This window comes from Galleria mellonella, unplaced genomic scaffold, assembly GCF_026898425.1.
Source record: "Galleria mellonella isolate WM207_F2 unplaced genomic scaffold, CSIRO_AGI_GalMel_v1 utg4535, whole genome shotgun sequence".
Taxonomy (NCBI): domain Eukaryota; kingdom Metazoa; phylum Arthropoda; class Insecta; order Lepidoptera; family Pyralidae; genus Galleria; species Galleria mellonella.
The window spans coordinates 30,607-50,935 of NW_026442101.1; the positions used below are offsets into that span (position 1 = coordinate 30,607).

Consider the following 20,329-nt stretch of genomic DNA (forward strand, 5'->3'; position numbering starts at 1 on the left):
GAATGATATCATGTTTACAAGAGTGTTGCAAGTCTAAAATAATACATATAATAAACAATTACACAAAAAAAAAATAACTAATATTATAGTTTTAATAAAAGTGTATAAATTATCAAGTATTACAATATTCAGATATATATTAATAAATTTATTTAATTTAGAACAATATATTTGTAGGTAACTTTTAACTAATAAGTTGACATTAGATGAATGAAAACATGAATGAAAATAGATGGAATTGAACTAGTGTGCTATAGATACTGTGTTATGTGTATATGTGTGCAAGTTCTGCGAAAGAGGAAGGGAGGAGGCTTTTGATTTGTTTGAAGGTAGTGAGTGAGTGAGTGAGGACAATGGCCAAGAGGGAGGAGGGCGAACGCTGACTCCGATCCGAACTAAACCGGCCAAACGACTTTATGCAACGGTCGCGCAACAGTTCGCGTTTAAGATTGTTTATAAGCCCCACCTTTGTTTCGTTACTGAAGCGCTTTTGTTTCATTTTAATATTAAAATTAATGTTCTTTACTAGTTATCGTCAAATGATTAGACGTCGAATATCTAGTCATAAAGAAACAAGTGTGGACAATGTTTGGATAGGTGTCGAAATACACAGGTCGCGAGCAGGTGAGGAGCGGTACTAAACGTGAAATGATTTTATTTGTGATTAGTTAGTGAAAATGAAATGTTGTAAGGACATGGAGCTGCAGAAGAGACATAGCCAGTTCAGTGATACTAAATATAAATGGAGGACGGCCGTGGTGACGTTGTTGTTGTGTATGTGTGGGTGTGACGGCCAGGAGTCCCCGGGTGCAGGGAACACAGACCCGTACATGCTGAACGAGTCGTCAGGGTTGACGGAGCAGGCGGGCGGCGTGATCGCAGGCGGTCGCACCGTGTGGAAGGTGGATGGCAGCCCGTATCTCCTTCGGGATGACTTGCTTGTGGAGAGAGACGCGGAGTTGGTGATAGAGCCGGGTGTGGAGGTCCGGTTTGCGCCAATGGTCGGCCTCACTGTCCGGGGAAGGCTCGTTGCTGTGGTATGGATATTAATCTTTATGATATCAGATAAAGCGATTATTTTTGTTTTTTTAAACTTTTCATTATATTGGTACCAATTTGGGTATATCTATAGATCTATAAATAAATATAAATAAAGTATAGCTAGAATTAAACGCACAAAATATAATTGTCTGTCCTATTGTTTAATAAATAAATATTTTAAATACCAATTTTGATACCTAAATAGACATGTTAAGATTGTTTACTAAATATTTGTATGCCTAGTATAAAGTAATAGATGGATAGTAAGTAGTATAGTAAGTTTATTGGCCTGCGCAGACGACGGACTTTTTGTCTGCGAACAAAGCTCATCTTCCTAATTCGGGAATTAACCACGATGATTTCCTAGAGGAGTTGCGTGGAGGTCAACCAGGCAAGACATCGCAAGCAATAACACCATCCCCAAAAAATAACTCATAAAATACCCAATCGATCGACCTCCGTGGGATCCCCGCCCCCTGGAAATCGTCGTGGTTAATTAATGTATGTAGTTTTATGCTTCTCCATACTCAGTAATTTTACTTCCATATCTTATTCTTCAAAATGAACAGAAGCACAGTCGTACAAATAAATCGATAACCAACACGTCAGTGAGAAAGATGGAATGGAAGTCTTTTGGTGGTGAAAGTGAGCCTGGGTACTGAAAGCCTATTAGACAATAGTCGAGTATAGAGTCAGGACTGTATACTTCTAGGAAGCGTACCCTAATCAGAAGTGAGGCGGCGTGCGCCGGGCCACAGGTAACAAAAACACTCGATAAGTTGCACGGCACCGAGATAGCTGTAGAGATAGGCAGCTCTAGGTGCCTGATAACGTATCGCACCCATTCACTTGCGATATTGATTTATTCACCTGCTAAAGTGCTGGCAAATATTTAATGTAAATACCACCTCGCACAATGCACAACATCGATCGATGCGGCTGAATTGAACGGGGTTAAATTGGCAAACTACATAAATAATATATGTTTATTTTGAGATAAAATAAATACATATAAAATAAAATAAGGGTTTATAAAGCTCATTTTATAATAGATATTATGGCAATCAAATATCTGTTGCAACTTAGTGAGTACCATGCGAGAGATGACCGTACCACCACCATGTGATCTTTCTCTGCTAGTCGTACGATGAAGCTGCATGCTGGCCTAGCTGCGCACCAGTATATGAATCATGTCGTGAACGTAAGGCTCGTGGGCAGTCGAGCACGTGTTAATGAACGCAGCTGGAGCACAAAGGGCGCCGGCCGACCCCGCCGACCCGTCTTTCCCTAATTCAATCGACTTGAATCGCACCGCGACATCTGCGGCCGTGACCCCGCACACAGCTGATTAATGACACGCTGTATTAACATATCAACATTTACTAGATTGTATCTAAAATAGGTTGCAGGCTGTGCTAATTATACATTTACAAGTGCTGATGACAAGGCCTCCATATTTAACGGACACGTAGTAGTTAATTGAATAAGTATTTCAATTAGTAAATGTAATGATCTCGTTTACTGTGATTTGAGATTTTATTTCTAAAAAAAAAGTACTTAAATTATGAATAAATTACTGTTGTACTAACGCGGGAGTAAACTTAGAGACAGTTGTAAATTGTGTGAGGATGTGTCGCAACAAATTTTAACAATACAAGCGAATATAAAGACTTCTTAATTAAATCTGTAGATAAAATCAACCAACATGAAACCGTCTGGTGCTGACTTCTTTGTTTCACATTAACTACTATTAACTCTAGAGTTACCTCTAAACCTTACCAACAATTATAATAAATTTATGTACGTATGTAATATCTCCGCTCGTCCAATAATGCCAATACATTTTGTATTTCATTCGTATTTATAATAGTCATTGTTAATGTACAATATTGTGGGGAAAATTACGCGCGTTTAATTGTAAAACAGCATCTTGTATTTTCTTTGAGCAAAATGCAATGAGCATGAAAATCATCCCACGCTGTATTGTATACACTACCATTGAATAGGTATTGCAAAAAACTAAGCAATGGCAACCATAAGCAGTTACGATACGAATAAAAATTTAAGTGATATTGATTTTCTTGGGGTTTTTAAAGTTGTTCATATCAAAAACGGTATAAGCATATGATCATCACATCTGAAAATCGCCCCGTCGAAACAAGTAAGACTTTTCATTCTCACCTATCATATTTTATTGGCGCCCCTCAGCGTATACTGTTAGCGCAGGTGGGGTTACTATTATTATCATCCATTCAGAAAAAAAAAACATCACCAACCGGAAATGCATTCAGGTCAACTTTTGATAAGCGATTTGGTAAGGTGAATTGGTCGCGTTGGGGTTTACAGGAATGGGTGGTTATAATATAGCACAATTTGGGCTGTCGTGTCGTATAAAATGTTCTCACTGTTACTACTATTAGTATGAGGCCGCCGTTCTGCGTTATTAAGAGTTTTAGATTCCTTACTAAAAGAATTTAAAGTTTTAATTATAAAACAAGGTTTTCAATTAGTCTGTATTTTGAATTGTTCTTAAATTTTGATTTATTGTAATTTTATCCTACTGCCAGAATGCCATTCGGTGAATCTATAGCTACAGAATTACCTTCATCTTGTATGGCTCCAATATTTTATTGACGTATTTAATAAAACCGTATTCTTATTTAAGTGCCCGTACTAAAATAAAGTTAAATGTTTAAATAAGTATCTGTAAAATTTGTGATTGAGACGGGAAACCGCAACCACATTCAGCGTAAACTTTACAGAATTCGTCAAACTACGAGTATATAGTGCGAGCGATGTCATTCGTTGCCTGTTTAATCATAGATAAAGGATATTATTTTACCACATAAGTATATTATATTGAGCTCACAAAGCTGCCTGACCACACCGCCCGTTGCATAGGCATTCCAGAACTAATACAACAACATTGAGCGTAATTATGTGAAGATTAGATGAAACATAAAAATTTATATAAAGCAAAAAATTCTATAAAATTACATGAAATAATTGAAATGCAATGTAATCAGGACCACTTAAGACACCAAACCGTGTCAAGATCTGTAAACATAGATAACTAGACGCGTATGGCATTTACGTTGATAAGGGCTCTCCTATCTACGAGTTTAAGGTACTTATGTATTATTTTTCTTTATGCAACTTGGGATGGTACACAAGCAGACGGCCCAGCTGATGGACATCACATAATGCACTGTAACACCTATGGTATGTACGTCTCCCACGTTATTTTTCTTGTGGTATTGCATCACGCTTTATCCAGTTCATTTTATATATAAGACTGAAGCTATTAGTTACTGCAATGTGTAATATATTTTAAACCAATTAGAATAATTTCTATTTTAATATCTTTCATAGTCAGATAAGACCTAATCAGATTTTCGAAAGGCGTTTAAACACCGTAAGGTAGTCGATCGATCGACCAGCCTGCATCCTCTTCTTGAATCTTATTACCAATCTTGCATCTGCTTTCGTTTAATGTACCATTCTTGTCGATATAGTTTAATCAACTGTTAATAAACTCTTGAAATATCTATTTGTACGTGAAAGATCGGCTTATGTTATCCCTTTGCGTTTTGAAAAGAGAGTGAGCTGCAGGTCGGTACGAACTGTTATCACTGTAAGCGTGATCAGTTTTACAGTTATTTGGACAGGTAGTACACAACACGCCACACCACACAGCACGGTTAATGGCCACGGTCGAGTGGAGCACAGTGTGCTGGCCCAGCTAGGTTACATAACCTTGGCTCTCATTGTTACCGTTTGTCTGAGTCACAGAAATTAGCGATGCTCAATCACATTACTGTAATAACGGACGTTATGTTCTGAGAAACTACTGTTTAATTCGTAGAATCCTTCGTTTGTATGTTTTTTGTTGTCATCTATGTGTAACGATTTGGAACGGTTTGACCCATATTAGTTCGTCTTTATCGAAATATATATTTAAAAAATGTATTATTGATCGTAATGATTTCTTATTTATATTAATTACGTTTATTACTCTATATTTTGAAAGTATTTATTGCTGTCTTCGCGTTAGCCTGGAGGATCTTTTACCACCCCGCCCGACAGTCCTGTCGGTGAGTGTTGCGCAATGTCGTCGCCGGTACCGTATCCAGTCTCTGGTTTTGTTTGTGCCTGTCTTAAGCCTGACGACAGTCGCAAAGAATTAATTAAAGACTACTGAAGCAAGCCCGTTAATTTCTTCAACTTAGTGAATCTATAATTCGTGTATTCACTAACTGGCTATCTTGGCGACATATCACCCACGCGACGTGTACCGTGTGCCTTGTGGTCAACAGCCCGAATGAGTCAGCAGGTGATGATTCATCCGAAGGTGAAAGATGGAACGATGTCGTTTGGCCCGGCGCAGGCGCAAGCGCACACAGCTCCATATCTCTGCACCGCAGCGCGCGGTGCACAGTGCACGTTGCACGCGCAGGACTGCCGTTATAACTTACTCTTATTGCTACTCGGCTCGACACTGACTCTGTAATGCTACACCAAACGTTACTATACTTTATTAGTATAAATTCTAGCTATGTAATTTTATTCTTTTTGGTATCGAGTTCATACAGTATGCATAAGAAATATTACGCAAAATTGTGTTAACAGTATTGCGCATAAGTTTAATTACATAAATAACAATTTACTTTCCCACGGCGATCCATTCATTAGCCCATGTGCCTATGATCGTACATATGCTAGTAATAATCAAGTGAATCATGCATTAGCTGTAAATAATTTAATTTCACACTTTACCCCCGACGACTACCCACCTACGTACAACTGGATAAAACCTTGACCAACTTAAAACACTCAACCACAGCTACGGAAACCTGATTTCGCCTGTTCAAGACATTCTTGGCCGGATTTTATATTTATTGGTACAGCCGCCTCAATCGCTTGACAGGCGTTTCATTATAGTTCCTTCACCGTGTTACGACAAAATAATCCTTTCATCGTCTATAATGTTGGCTACGTTTAGACAATCGTCATACCTGAAGCAGTCGCACGAGCTGCAATGAACAACTAATAATTTATTACAGACGTCTAAAGTATCTGCGAATACTTGTGCCTACCTACAATAGAAACAAAACTATACCTACCTGTTGATAATTAGCCAGATAAAATAACTAGTTGTTATAATAATAAATGATAAACAATGTATGTAATTTTGGACCATAAGCGTCACAGCATATTCGGTGATGCTCCGTGTGCACTTACTAGAAGAATTAATCGTCAGGATTGTTTGTCCTTCAAAGTTGTATAAAAATTCATCGAAGGAATTATTTTATTATCAATTTTATTTATTTATTTTGATAATTTCATAATAATAATGAGCCTGCACTTCAAACTATGAGTATTAAAGAATTCACTAGCGATTCCACCCGTCTTCTCACGAGTTTTATAACAATACTATAGATATGTAGAATAAGTGAATAATGGATATTTTTTTTTATATTCTTATTACATTTATCCAGTAATTAATACAGAACGAGTTTGTTTTCTATTGCTAGCAATGAAACAAGAGACAAGGCGTCAATACGAGTACTAGTTAAGTTTGTTTATTTATTGATTCATGTGTTGGGTGATATCACAATTCACGTCATACACTCTACGTACGAGGATCTCGCTCGTTACATCCGTTCGGGGCTAGTAAAAGTAATACTGCATTGTTTGTAGTTCTTATCATGTAACTACCGGCCGATGAGTGTTCTTTACCACTTCGTTTAGTAGTCGTGAATCAGTACGTTGACATAGATAAAGGGTAAATGACGACAGGTACAGAAATTACTAGATAAGTTCCGAGTCGGCGAGAAGGGATCACTACTGACGATCGTGGTAACGGGGACGGTGTGTGTACAGTGTACATTGTATGTATGTACAACATACAGGGGCGGGTAACGAATCGGCCAACCATTTCTGAAGGAAGCGTTACAGTTGATGCAATAGTTTAGCTCGGAGGTCGCGCTGACCCGAAGTAACAGTACTGCGAATCGCCGCGCATCAATTTTGCCGCTACTGACGGTTGCGGTCGACACGGTTGCCTGGTTTCTTACCTAAGGCCGATCATATGCTAGGTCAAAAGTCTATTGTAAAAGTGGTAGTTTTTTTTTATCTTTACTGGTGGCTCAATGGAAGAATAGATGGAGACTAATTGGAACTTCTGATAACAGATTAGCGACCGCAAGGAAACAAGGTTACCTAGTTAGATACTTACCTGCTTACCTAAACTTCGTGTATAATGTTGGAAATAGAAACAAAAACGAAATGGCTAAACAATCACCAGGATGATCATTTCCTGTGTTAGCGGCCCGTAAATACAATGAATGACCTTGTTTAAAAAATAACAATAATATAATAATAAATAAGTATTTTTTTTTATACAACTTAGAATGGCATACAAGCTGACGGTCCACCTGATGGAAAGTGGTAACCGTCGCCTATAGACATGGACAGAGTATACTGTTTCGCCCATGATACCCCCATGCGTGGCCATTCCTGAGGACTCAGGTGTTATTCCTCTGTACCCTGTAAATTCACGCCATATCCCACCCTTCAAACCGAAACACAGCCATGCAAACATAACTACTTCACGGTAGAAACACGAATGGGACAGAGGTACCCAAGCAATCGACTTTTGTACAAAGTCTCCCTCTGGTTAGTGTAATACCTGCGAATTGAAAGTAACTGAAACATTTCCAACTATATTTTACTTTTATTCACATGTGGATGGCCGAGGACAACACGCTCAATAACAAGTTAAACACTGGAAACTGAATTGAGGACAGCTCTCATTCATGTTAAGAGCGCCAATATTAACTGTTAGCGATATATTTTTTAAAAGTTTTTACTTCCTAAAAAAAACAATTAAATAACGAGCTACATGTCAAGATCAGCCTTAGCTTTTTATGTGGCTCAAGAAATTTGTGGGAATAATATTTGTGGGTAACTATGAAAATATTAAAGTAGCCCTCGTTACAACTGCAACCGTGTGTAGTACAACTGTAACCTGTGGTGTGTACAACGTAACCTCACACTTACTATAGGGATAAGCATTACTCATTTATATATGACCACAGTTTATTTTTTTATAACTCTATAATATATAATGTAACAAACAGCGTGCAGTACACATCTTACGCAGCAGGCCTTGGGATTCAATAAGAACTACTGTAGCGAGTAAGACTGAATTGTCTGAAAGCAATTTTACCGTTATCAACATGTTTCAGCTCCGTGTACCTTGTTGGTTTTTTATTAAGGTCAATGTTATAATCCCCGTGGACATGAATAAATTAACTCCCTTATTGTACATTAGATATAATTTTGTAGCTGTAGTCTGGGTTCATACCATAGTAAAATCCATTGTAGCGATGTGTTTCACCGCCGAGGGCCAGGGCCTGCCGTTGACTCCTAGCCATGCTTCAGAGACCATGTGTAACGCTTCGTAGTATCGGAACGAGGCGAATCTAATGGCGTCTTTTCTTTACATTATCCTAGACATCATCGCGTACATGGCGTCTGTTAGACTTTAAGTTGATAGTAATATAAAAGAGATACCATAGGGTCTAATCACATGTATATAAATATGTATGTATAATAGACTATACGGTCGCCATAAATGTTATTTTGGTGGGTACGAATATCGGAACTCCAAAATGCAAAATTAGTATCGGACTGTATCTATAGTAGATATTGACTGATGTACAAACACATCTGCACACACTTTTTTTAATGGGTGATAATGAATGGTCACCCCGTCTGCGCTATCGGTATACACTGGCGGGGCACCAGTGAGGAATGATAGGTGACGATGAAATCAGATCAGTTTTAACCATGATGGTTTCCAGGGGGAACCGCAAGGAGGTCGATTTGATAGGGTGTATTGCTAGCAATGGGCCAGTTAGAGCCCATTTCTAACAATCCTTTTCATCCCCATTCGCACACACACTGGATGCAGGTAGTTACGGGCTTCGAGTACATACCCCATCCCCTGAAAACCATCGTGAACAATTCTTGTCGAATTCGTCACGATGGGCTAACTGCAGGTCAGTTAGCATCCTCACCTATCATTCTTCACTTCACTAGTGCCCCGCCGGTGAATACCGATAGCGCAGATGGGATTATCATTCCATTGTCACCCATAAAAAGAAATAGTAACCTACGTTATAGGCACGCTGCGTACAGTAGGTAGTTTGGTGACGATTGCTTTAGACGCTAGCAGGTAATAAAGAACCCACTTTCACATGTATAATGTGAACACTTAAGGATACGTACCGTCCCACAGTAACATAAGTCTGTTGCCCAACTCTGTTGAGTTGCATAACAAATGCAGTATGCACTAGAGGCCAGACATATTTTAATATTTATATATACGAACGACTATATATGTATATTAATTGCAACCATCCATCACGACCACATGTTGCAACTGCATAACAGATCTTTATTTAGGCGGGTGTGGTGCTTTGGCTTGTCTTTGATCATGTATTAATTTCACCAATAATACCAACCAAATACAACTGCAGATGTGGGTACATCTGTAGTGTATCCAGTCCACATTTGATAACGACACATTAAGTATTAATTTATATTCTTGTATTGTCTAACAGTTCTACATGAGCTATGATATAATGTATTATACGAAACCTTTTGGGTGACAATGGAAAACAGAAAGGTCAGTGTCTCGTCTAGGTGAGTGTGATTGACCGTCCGAAGGTCGTTCTTGGCCGAACTAGGTTGTTCATCTTTTTAAGTCACTTTTAAAATAAGAAAGTTCTTAATTTAACAGATTTTTTGTGTACGTGACACGATTACGTCGTCGATTTTGATAATTATATTTTCAGTTCTCGTGTGAGCACAATTTAATTTTTTCAAAAAACTTCTTGCTGATGCAAAATATATATGTGAAAACGCAATATTTACAATGTTACGTATATATTAACGCATCCAGTCGTTTCTTGCAATATTACAAATTATACTGCACGTATAAAAAGTATTAAAGACATTAATGATATGTTGTCGTGCCTTGGTAAGGCGCATCCACACAATAAATGTAGGCAATAAGCAGAGGGCCTGACGATTGGGTACTTATAGATAGACCGAGTTCTATCTGCAAGAGAAATCAAAGAACCATTTGGCACCCGGTTGGTCTCTGTCTAACCGCAAGGAATTTAACGTGAAGATAGATACACAATAGTAGTTGAGGTAAATTGCACCTCTAACGTGTAATATATTTACGTTAACCCGAGTCTTAGAGGAGGGGAAGAAATTGTTAGTAATGGGGAGGTTAATCCCCATTGCTATAAATATACCCTATTAGGTCGACCTCCACGCGGTTCCCTCTGAAACCATCGTGACTAATTTACAGTTGAATTCGTCATGATGGGCTAACTAACCTGCCTTTTTATCTTCACCAATCATCCCTTACTGGTGCCCTACCAGTGTATACCGATGACAGCACAAGCGGGGTCATCATTCCATAATCATCCATTAAAAAACCCGTGTGTTATGCTCGAACTATCGAGTACCGTGTGCAGCCCTTGTGCAGGAATAAACTTACGGAGCAAACACTATTGTCATGCGCAGCACACCGTCGCATATCTCGACTATGTTATTGTAATTAGCAGTTGGCATGCATGCGATCCATGTGTGTACGTACATTCTACCAACACGACGGATATTATCAATTTTTTTGACCGTAAGCTAACATCGCCATCACTGTAAGGCAAAAGTAATATTTTTTAGAATTACCAAACTAAATTCTCAATTCTATGAAGTAGCTATCGACCACCATCAATACAGTAGACTTTCTTTGCGCTGTGCTGTGCTGTGCTGTGCTGTGCTTGGTACACATGACCGTGATCTCATGCGTTTGCATGAACCGTAACTATCCGATATCCTTGCTAATATCACAACTGTGCTAATACACAGCAAATATAAAGAACTTTGTATTATATTGTAAAATCATTATTGTACATAATTCATACGGAATACATCAAAAGATTTAATATACAATGGCGGACTTATCCCATAAAGGGATCTCTTACAGTCAACCTTTGAGAAGCTGAAAGAAAACTGAATGTACAAGGGTAATAACTGTACAGCTAAAGATAAACTAAATAATACCTAGTAAAAAATTGAATATATAATAATAAAAACTTTTTTAATATTATAAATGTGAGTCTGTTTGTTACACATTGGTGCTTTAACAGCTTATCCAATTGTTACGAAATTTGCCATACATAGAAGTATACTATTTGGTATGGAGAAGAACTTAAGCTACTTTTTATTTTTTTATATATAAGTGCGGTTACGCAAAGGTAGTCGCTGGTAAAAAAAATTGTGGATACATAATGTAAATTATCACATGGGAACAAATTACTGGAATAAAAAACCACACAGTCTGCAAATGTTGTTCAACCATTTATGTATTCGACTGAGGAACACTAGTAACAGAAGTAAACGCCGACAGAATTAATGTAATAACAACATAAAAAAAAGAAATAGAAAAAAGAAGTTTACACATGACACTTGTTCTATTACACTATTATATATAATATTATTACATTGTACACGAAGTCGCGTGTAAACCCCTCCTTTTACGGGGAGAGATCCATTTCCAGCAGTGGGACGTTAACAGATCGGACGTAATTGTTGAATGTGCAACTTCGTACCCAGATAATAAATAATAGTTACTTTCTCTTTCAACTACAGCATAAGGATTTTTAAAAAATGGGTATAAATGTTTCTTCTAGGTCGGCAACGAGCTAGTAATGTCCCTGGTATTGCAAGCGTTCATAGGCTACGGTAACCGCTTACTATCAGGTGGGCCGTAAGCTTGTTTGCCACCACAGTGGTATAAAAAAAAAACAATATTATAAACCTAGAAACGTGAACGGGTTCATATAAAATTTTGGCACGTGTAGATCACATTTTAATATTTTATTTTTATTATTTTAATATACTGCATTATGTTTTATCCTGTTGTCGGGGTACATTAACGTGGGATATTTCGCAACGGTCGTCCAGTGTCCACGCGGTGCCGCTGCAGACGGAAATGGCTCTCTCCCGCCGCTGCTATACTCGTAGTATGTAGTATGTAGGTAATTGTGGTGGAAGTACACACTCACTTCGATAGCTTTATCTCCCGCGGGCCGTGTTATCACAACCGCACCTTTAGTGAATTACGAAACATTACTAATCGTAATGGTTCATTTACTTCCATAATATTTAAAGATAAACTAGTGATTAAGTTAGTACCGTCATAATAAAATTATAACTTGACAATGTCTGTACATGGAAGATATAGTAATTGATATCAGGGATCTTTAACGACAATAGAAGCCAAAAGAGTATTTTTTAGAAATTTCATCTGTCTATCTGTATGTATGTTCCGGTTGTTACAGTTGTGTTCTTGAAGGTCTAATTTGAAATCTGGTATACATTTTATCTTGATGCGTCATATACAAATGGTGACGCTTACGAATTAGTGAGCAAAAATCTAGTAAACAACGTTGCCGTCATCTGCTCGAATCTGCTGATCAAATAGTAGCACCCTCGTACAATGCAGGTACAGAGATGTTCACCAGAGGAACTTGCAGACTGTACTAATATCATCTGCTGTTGTACACTCTGTCTCACCACTTGTGGTTCTGCCATCAAGCAGTGAAGTTATAGTGTTCGGAAACAACACACCTTAATCTTTAGATTGCCAATACAGACGCACCTGTGTGGATTTTCTGTGATGTCTGCGGTGCTTTCACATCTATAAGTGATTGTTTCTACTTTCTAGCAGCTGCAACCACTGTTTATTCGTCATTACAAGCTGCATAAAAATAGGATCATGAAAGGTATAGGTGAGGATGAAAGCAGGTCTGTTAACCTATCGTGACGAATTTCACAAGAATTAACCACGATGGATTTCGGGGGGAACCGCGTGGAGTTCGACCTGATAAGGTACATTGCTATCAGTGGAGCTGTTAGACCCCATTACTAACAATTCCTTTCGCCCACTTATATTGGTGTAGGCACCAGTCGCTGGAATTTCACGCCCCCTTAATCCGTTAAAGCGCCTCACAAAAACCATCACGACCTACATGAGCCGGGACAATCGCACGTCGGCAGAACATTTGGCACAGGCCACGGGAGGGAGATACTATCGTCTCGCTCTGATTGTGCCCGTGAAAAGCGTGACAAACCAACTCATTCTAGTAAAAAAATCTGGATTATTTATAAGCGATTTCTCGCACCGCCGACGATAAGCGACGAGCGATCGATTAAGTATCACGCTTGCAAATTACGACAGGTACAATATTTTCTCCCGGCAATTACTGCTCGCGATAAGAGGTTCGAGACCTCTTGTCTCGAACCATACTGTATCACCGTACCGGGTTGGATCTAGTTACGGCACGGAAAGGGTGGTATCATATACTGGTTATGTAATAAATACTGGTTTGTCTATTTATAAAAAAAAAAAAAACTTTTATGATTCCAGTTAAAATTCTTCCAAGACTGTATTAGATTGAAGAAAGGAATCTGACGTGGAATAAAAATGTTCCATCAATTTTTCAAATACATAATTCAAGGGACTCGGCCTTCTAAACATTGATATTTATAAAATTCAGCTTATAGGAGCGCGGTAACTTGAGGCCATAAGTGACTCGTTCTTCCTAGTTGGAATTGGAGCGCTGGATAGTAGGGAATTTATTATAGGTATTGAACAATTTTCGTAATTGTATTTCTACTGGAAGAGAATATAAGCGTGAGTAGTACCACGGGTGAACAAACCCGCAGCCACGAATGGGCACGGTGTGGTCGTAACGTTGACGCCGGAGATCGTGATTTCGTGATCCATGTTACAAAGGAGCGGGCACTCGGCGCTCGGCGCTCGCCCACCACTTGCAGCAATGTTCATCGGATGTTGCGATAACTACAGCACAGCGGCGTTACTCGTACCGGATAAATACCAATACTGTCTCTGTACTCGCCTACCTGTCACAAATATTACCTATTTGTAACAAATAGGCAAGAAAACATGTAAAACATGTGTTCATGTTCAACTTCAGTGTAACGTAAAAGTGATTGCATATCAGCGCCGTACAGATTATTTCCAGGCTAGAGGATAGAGACTGCAAGTTTACCTGCGTATTGTATTGACCTGACCTCTAACCTGCAAGGAAGACGCCCCGTTAAAGTTCATTGTTCCCCGTCTCCGACCGCTGCCGCCGGCGTAACATTCGGCCTTGCTTCCAAACATATAATAACTATACGCGCTGATCCGCTATATATTATTTCGTTTATGATGATGTATTTCTGTACTTATCACTTTTAAATAAAACAATACACCTCCATGTCACAACTTCCAGGAAACTGTATTGTGAATAGCCTGTCAGTATGGCTACTCAAATATATAGGTATACAGAGACAATAGAATAATTTGTTACCTGAATTATATGTGTAGGTACATAAAAAAAATCCATATGCAAATATTTGTAACTTTTCCGACATAAAATATACCGTTTGCTTCCATTTTGATAGTTATAGATTTGACCTCCGCACAGTTCAAACATTTATATGTTGGTATTTACAAAAATATAAAAATGCATTACAAATTTTCACAATATTTGACTGGAAGAGATTTCTCTTAGAGATAAGTTGACCGTTGTTTTTTACATTGTTTGTAATTGTTACCATTACTTTATATTTTAGTGCAATAAAGAATATTATATTAAAAACTAGCTGACCCCGCGAACTTCGAACAGTCGATTCTTTGATTTTTTAGTTTTTTTAAGTAAGTACTTATTCTGCTATTCGGGACGCCGGGCCGGCCGCCTAGATTTATACGATACCATTATTATATTATCTGTGGCGATACTAACGTCACTCAATTGTTTTGCCGTCCCGGAACCACCAGAGGGAGACTTTGTACAAAAGTCGATTGCTTGGGTACCTCTGTCCCATTCGTGTTTCAACCGTGAAGCAGTTGTGTTTGCATGACTGTGTTTCGGTTTGAAGGGTGGGATATGGCGTGAATTTACTGGGTACAGAGGAATAACACCTGAGTCCTCAGGAATGGCAACGTATGGGGGGTATCATGGGTGAAACAGTATACTCTGTTATGTCCATGGTACTGCTCATGTCTATAGGCGACGGTTACCACTTTCCATCAGGTGGGCCGTCAGCTTGTTTGTCATTTTAAGTTGCATAAAAAAAAAAAAAACCTCTCCACTAACACTGGAACTTTAAGTATTATTACAAATCGTTTGTATGGGAGTATAGAAAAGTGTAGATTTTTAGACTTTTTCAAGGTTTTTTTTTAAAAATTTCTCTCCATAACAACCATCCTCGTACTGTAAGGAATATTCTAAAAAAAGAATTAGTGAAATCGGTTCAGCTGTTCCCGAGATTTGCGCTTAGCTATGCGATTCATTTTTATATTATGGATATTTATGTATGTCTATCAGTTGCCTGATACCCATTATAAAGTTCCGCTTAGTTGGAAAATAGATTGTCTTACGTACCTAATTATGTAGTGGAAATTATTTATTATTCCATGAAATGGATAAAATTCTGTTTCAATCAATTTTTTAATAAATACTACAAAGCAATACGATTCTTGTTCAACAACATCTTTTTACAACTCGCCCTTCGTCCATTATTGAAAAAAGACCTCCCTTACCTGTCTTACACCCCGGGGCAACATTTTTGACGGTGCTCTAAAACATCCGTCACTATTTAACACTAAACCTACGAAGCGCGATCAAATGACCGTTTTAGAAATTTAGTTTAAAAATTTTCATGTCTAACGTTAGTGTATCACCATGTAACTTATTGACTTTACCTATAATATACATACAAGCCATGTTTCAATATTTACAACTAACTATTATTTACTTGTTTACTGTCCAATTGGCTAAAATCTCTTTCTATATGAAAATACATACATACAATACATTTAAAGTGGTCAATTGACCGCTCATGGTAGGATTTTTATTTTGATGGATGAAAATGGTATGGTAACCCTGCCTGCGCTAACGGGATACGTTGGCGGAGCACCAGTGAAGGGTGATAGATGAGAATGAAAACAGGCCAGTTAGCCCATCATGATGAATTCATCAGGAATTAACCATGATAGTTTCCATGGGGAACCGCGAGGAGATCGACTTGTTTGGGTATATTGCTAGCAATGGGATTCTCAGTCTCCATTGCTAACAATCTCTTTCCCTCTCTCATGGTAGGATTAGGTATATATGAAATGTCAGTAGGTTCAGTGATAAGTACAGATGGGCAAAGCACCGGGTTTAAACCCGGTGCTTTGGTAAAAACCCAATAAACACCCATAAACTCCCATAATCACCCAAAAAAATAGGTTTTTACGTATTTTTTTGAAAATATGTAAGTAATACCAATAAATTATTTTTATAAATTGTATTGATCAATTCTACAATATTAAATAAAACGTTAACTAATAATATTTCAGGAAATTTTAAAAATCTATATATAATAAAATGAAAGTAATTAATTTTCAGTGTTTTCATGTTGCAGTTGATCAACATGTTGGCCTTTTGCTTCCCGTAGATACTTTAAAATTTCTTCATAACACCTCGTTCGCACACATGGCCGTATATATTTAAATTCTTGAGCCACTAACAGTCCGAAATACTCATTTCTTTTATCCTCTTCTCCATAAATTAAGCATTTAGAACAGTTTGTTTCTTCTTTCAGTAAATTTTCTTTTACTTTATCCTCGTTTTTTTCTTTGTTGCGACGACGCTGGGTAAATCATCTGGACACTGGGTCTCACTATCGCCAAATATATTTGGAGATCGGCTTCGGCTACGGCTTGGCAGACATTTTTTTCTTTCTACAATTTTAAATTAAATTTATTAGAATAAATGCTTCGAACACACGCGATCTAAGTACCTTTTGTGTTTATTATACCTTACCTACCTAGGTATAAAAAGAGTACTTACGTAGATTTTTTTTTATTAACTGTTTTATACGAAGATCTTGATCTCTCAAATTAGCATCCATTTTACTTCCAGTGATTATCAACTAAATTAATAATCCACAAAGTATTAAATAACGTTTTTATGAAATATTTAGCACAAAAACAATACCCTTTAAATATCGATCGTCAGTAACTGTGGCTGACTTACCTATATTCTAGCAAGCAGGACTGCCAGATGTGAAGGGGAAATCCCCAATAAATTGTTGCATGTGACTGATGATGTGAGCATGTTCGTTTCATAATAAAAATGTTGCCAGGTAACCAAAAAGTCGTATGTTTTTGTGCGAATTACGATCATAATCTTTACGATCGTACATTAAAAAATAGACAAATAATAGTATGAGTACGATTTAAATCGTATATCTGTCAACCCTGCTAGCAAGACAGCGACAAAATCACGTTGCATAACAATGTAGCCCAAGCTTATATCTTATGAAATATACGGAAGAGATACGGACTTAGAAAAAACAGAAATGTTGTTCTTTGTGGAAGTCATTGATGAAATTCTATGTATTTTAGCCCGCAAACTTTCTTCAAACAAAAACAGCGCCATCTAGTATCGAGTTCTGTAATTATCTCTTTGTTTATGGATTTGAAGTAAGACCGCCACGCATGCAATACATTATGACTGGGGATTCCCCTATTCGTCGACGCTGAATATGAGGCGACGACAATCACTGTCAAACGTGTTCACTATTACTCTGACTCTGGTAACGTGACTTCCTGGTAACGTGTTAGGTAGGAAAAGCAGTAAAAAAGTGCATATTAAGGGAGCAGATTTGAAATAATATTTATACTTAACAAGAAATAATTAAAGGTAAGTGGATTTTTGAATGATACAATTATATCATGATCACTTAACAATTTTAACTTAAAATTAGATGTATTATTACAAGCTTTTATTTAGCTTGCGTTATGTAAATAAAAGTATGTAGGTATGTTCGTATGTTGATGCAATTATCCTCAATCCTCAACCGACTGGGATAAAATTTTCCATACACGTTTATTTTGGATGATAGTGCATAGTTAGCTGAGAGTCGTCATTGGATAATAATGGTGGATAGCCTAAGATGTGTACTAGATATTTATTTTTAACATAATATGCGTAAGTACCTAATCGAATTAAAGAAGTTGCTGAGAAAAATACAGAACAATACGATAATAAACTAGCGTCTGCGTTTAATCCTCCGAGGAGATGTAATTTTACAAAGGTTTTTTGTATTTATTTTATTATTTTTTTAATAAATTTATTGTAAATAACAAGAAATAATCATTGTAAAAAAATAGGCACTCTATTGTTGAATTTTCGTCAGACCAACTAATCATCGTTCATTTTTTTAGGTTCAATGGGGAGACCTAAAGATTTACGCATATGGGAGCACTACCGTACTTTACCAAACAAGTCTGTTTCTTGCAAGCTTTGTAATAAGGTCTACAAATTCAGTAATGCTGCCAAAATGCTTCAACATCTTATCACTTGTCCAAAATCTCCAGAAACATTAAAAGACTCTATGAAACTTATAAAAGATAGCTCGTCCAAAACCAAAATGTCTGGACTGTCAGAGATAGAGACAAATGATTCTTTTATAAGCCCCTCGTCGTCTGCTAACACTACAATAAATGCTGAGTTTCAAGACACCGATGATCATATAAAAACAGAATTAGCGAGAGCTATATTTGTAACAGGGACGCCATTATCGATGGTGCAACATCCTTTATGGATACAATTTTTCGAAAAATTGCAACCAAAATTTAAAATACCTTCACGTAAAGCTTTAGCGACAAAATACTTAGATAAAATATATAGAGAAATGCGTTTTGAGTTAAATGAGGAACTAAATGCTTGTAGTTACTTACACCTTCAGTGCGATGGCTGGTCTAATTTAAGAAATGAAGGAATAATAAACTTTCTTATATCAAAACCTCAACCTGCATACGTTAAAAGTTTGAATACAGAAAGTAATCCTCACACTAGTGAATACCTTAGCCAAGAAGTTGAAAAAGTAATGAAAGTGTATGGAGCAAATAAGTTTCTTGTACTTATTGGCGATAACGCTAGAAATATACAAAAGGCATTCGAATTAACAAAACTCAAATATCCACATGTTGTTCCTCTCGGTTGCTGTGCACATATCCTTAACTTGTTGTGCCAAGATATTGTAAAGATACAAGAAGTAACTGTGTTTATTATGCAAGCCATAAATATAATAAAAATTGTTAAAAGGAGTCAACGATTAAGTTCCTTGTTGATAAAATCAAGGCAGGGTGAAGATTCTACACAAACACTAAAATTGCCTTGTGCTACAAGATGGGGAAGTCATGTTACTTCGTTAAAAAGTTTGAAAGCAAATAAGATAGCTTTGCAAATATTAACAGTTAGAGAAGATGTGGTAATTTCAAGAGATATTAAAGATTTAATTCTAAGTGATGATTTCTGGACGAAGACAGGGGAATGTATAAGTATTTTGGAACCAGTCACTGAAAGCATATTTTACTTAGAGAGCGACCAGAATCGTTTGCATCGCACATACATTACATTTAGAGATGTACAAGCTAAGATACGTTTTGCATTAAATGAGATTTCGACATTGAGCGAAGAAAGCAAACAGCAGATTCTAACATCAGTATCTTCAAGATGCAATATGGCAATGAGGCCAATACATTTTGCAGCATATATTCTAGACCCCAGGACTCTAGGAGTCGAACTTACTCAAGAGGAAGAACTTAAGGGTATGGAGTTTATCTACAATTTAAGCCAACACTTAAGTTTGTCAAATGTAATGGCAGATTTGGCGTGTTATAAAGCTAAAGAAAACTTTTGGGCCAGAGGATTTGTATGGAGCTCATTAGATAGCATTGAGCCCCTAATATGGTGGAAAGGTATTTGTGGTTCCACTGAGTTAAGCAAAGTAGCGATTCGTATTCTATCAGCTCCCTGTACTTCGGCAGCCACTGAGCGTTCCTTTAGTATCCAAGGCTACATACATAATAACAAAAGAAATCGACTTACAACTGAAAGAACTGAAAAAATTTCATTCATTTGTTATAACTGGAATCTTAAACATAAAGCTGAATGCGAGGACATTCAGTTTAATGAAGAAAATACCTTAGAAGCTTTCATTGAGCAAGTAAATGAACATAACAGTTTAGACGAAATAGAGCCTATCGAACCTATACAATTCATCGCTTGTAATAACTCTGAATCTGACAGTGATTGACTGTAGTTTTACATTTTACTTTCATCTCTTTCTTAATAAA

At 37.3% G+C, this 20,329-nt stretch overlaps 1 protein-coding gene across 2 annotated transcripts in view; it reads left to right on the forward strand.

Moving 5' to 3' along the window:
- Nucleotides 1-333: 333 nt before the first annotated feature.
- LOC113512642 (protein bark beetle) overlaps nucleotides 334-20,329 on the forward strand; it is a 40,624-nt gene continuing 20,628 nt past the window's right edge. For both annotated transcript variants that reach the window (XM_052898594.1, XM_052898595.1), the window contains exon 1: nucleotides 334-1,037. In XM_052898594.1, coding sequence (XP_052754554.1) covers nucleotides 678-1,037 — 360 coding nt within the window. In that variant the 5' untranslated portion in view covers nucleotides 334-677. The remainder of the gene's footprint in view (nucleotides 1,038-20,329) is intronic.